Raw genomic sequence first — 1,082 nt, 5'->3', positions numbered from 1 at the left:
TGGGGGCGTGGCTCAGTGGTAGAGCCCCTGCCTAGAATCCCCCAGGGAGGGGCTGGGGGCGTGGCTCAGTGGTAGAGCCCCTGCCTAGAATCCCCAAGGGAGGGGCTGAGGGCGTGGCTCAGTGGTAGAGCCTCTGCCTAGAATTTCCCAGGGAGGGCTGGGAACATGGCTCTGTGGTAGAGCTCCTGCCTAGAATTCACTATCCAGGGCCTCAGGGCTAATTGAGCAGTGGCATGTTGGAGGTCCTGGGTGCTGAAGGGAAGGCAGGATGGTGTATCAGATCTTACCTCCACAGCTACCAGGCCAGTGCCACAGGCCACATCCAAGATCAGGGCATCATGGGGTGAGCCCCGAAGGGCTCGACTGAGACAATCCACAGCAAGGCATGGGGCTCGGTACTTCAAAGCAGCCACATCCTGAGGAGATAGCACTTAGTCCAACAAAGTGTTTAGACGACTCACCTCATGGGGTGCCCAAGTTCTGCCAGTTTGAGCTTGTGTGTGTTAGAGTTTAGATCNTCCTAGGACCCCAGTAACAGAAGACCCGAGCTTGAGGTGTCTTACCCGAGACAGGGTTTCTCTGTAGCCCTGGCTGTCCTGGAACTCACTTTGTAGACCAGGCTGACCTCGAACTCAGAAATCTGCCTGCCTCTGCCTTCCGAGTGCTGGGATTAAAGGCATGCACCACCACGCCCGGCTTTGAGGTGTCTTACTGTGGCAGCTCTTAGCTGGTCTGTCTATACCGAGTGATGTCTCAATAGCGCCTCCTGCAGGCTCTCTCCCCGTGTTTATTGCGGGATTAATTAAGGGGTTGCTTACAGGTCAGCGGGGTGGATGGGGGTGGGGTGGTGCAGTTCTCTAAGGAGCACATCTCCCAGGTCTCTTTTCGGCTCCCAGTTTCCCTGAGATGCATGGGTACTATTCTAGCTTTGCTCATAAAAACAGAATCTGAGCCACAAAAGTCGAGGACCCACGTGCTTTCACCTGGTCATACTCCGGAGCCCAATCGTCATAGAAGCGGAGCTTGCAGGCCAGGTCGGTGATACCGTGGGAGGTTCCGACCCGGGCCAGTACTTGGGGCAG

The 1,082-nt window shown here is 56.3% G+C and overlaps 1 protein-coding gene across 1 annotated transcript in view; it reads right to left on the bottom strand.

The window, feature by feature from the left end:
- Window positions 1-1,082, bottom strand: part of Mettl27 (methyltransferase like 27) — an 8,816-nt gene that overhangs the window by 7,317 nt on the left and 417 nt on the right. Inside the window, exons 2-3 of the mRNA XM_029477803.1 lie at window positions 984-1,072; window positions 288-416 (exon numbers count right to left, since the gene is read on the bottom strand). Coding sequence (XP_029333663.1) covers window positions 288-416; window positions 984-1,072 — 218 coding nt within the window. The remainder of the gene's footprint in view (window positions 1-287; window positions 417-983; window positions 1,073-1,082) is intronic.

This window comes from Mus caroli, chromosome 5 (genome assembly GCF_900094665.2).
Source record: "Mus caroli chromosome 5, CAROLI_EIJ_v1.1, whole genome shotgun sequence".
Classification (NCBI taxonomy): domain Eukaryota; kingdom Metazoa; phylum Chordata; class Mammalia; order Rodentia; family Muridae; genus Mus; species Mus caroli.
The sequence above is the reverse complement of the archived record's forward strand: the minus strand, read 5'-3'. Positions and strand labels throughout refer to the sequence as shown.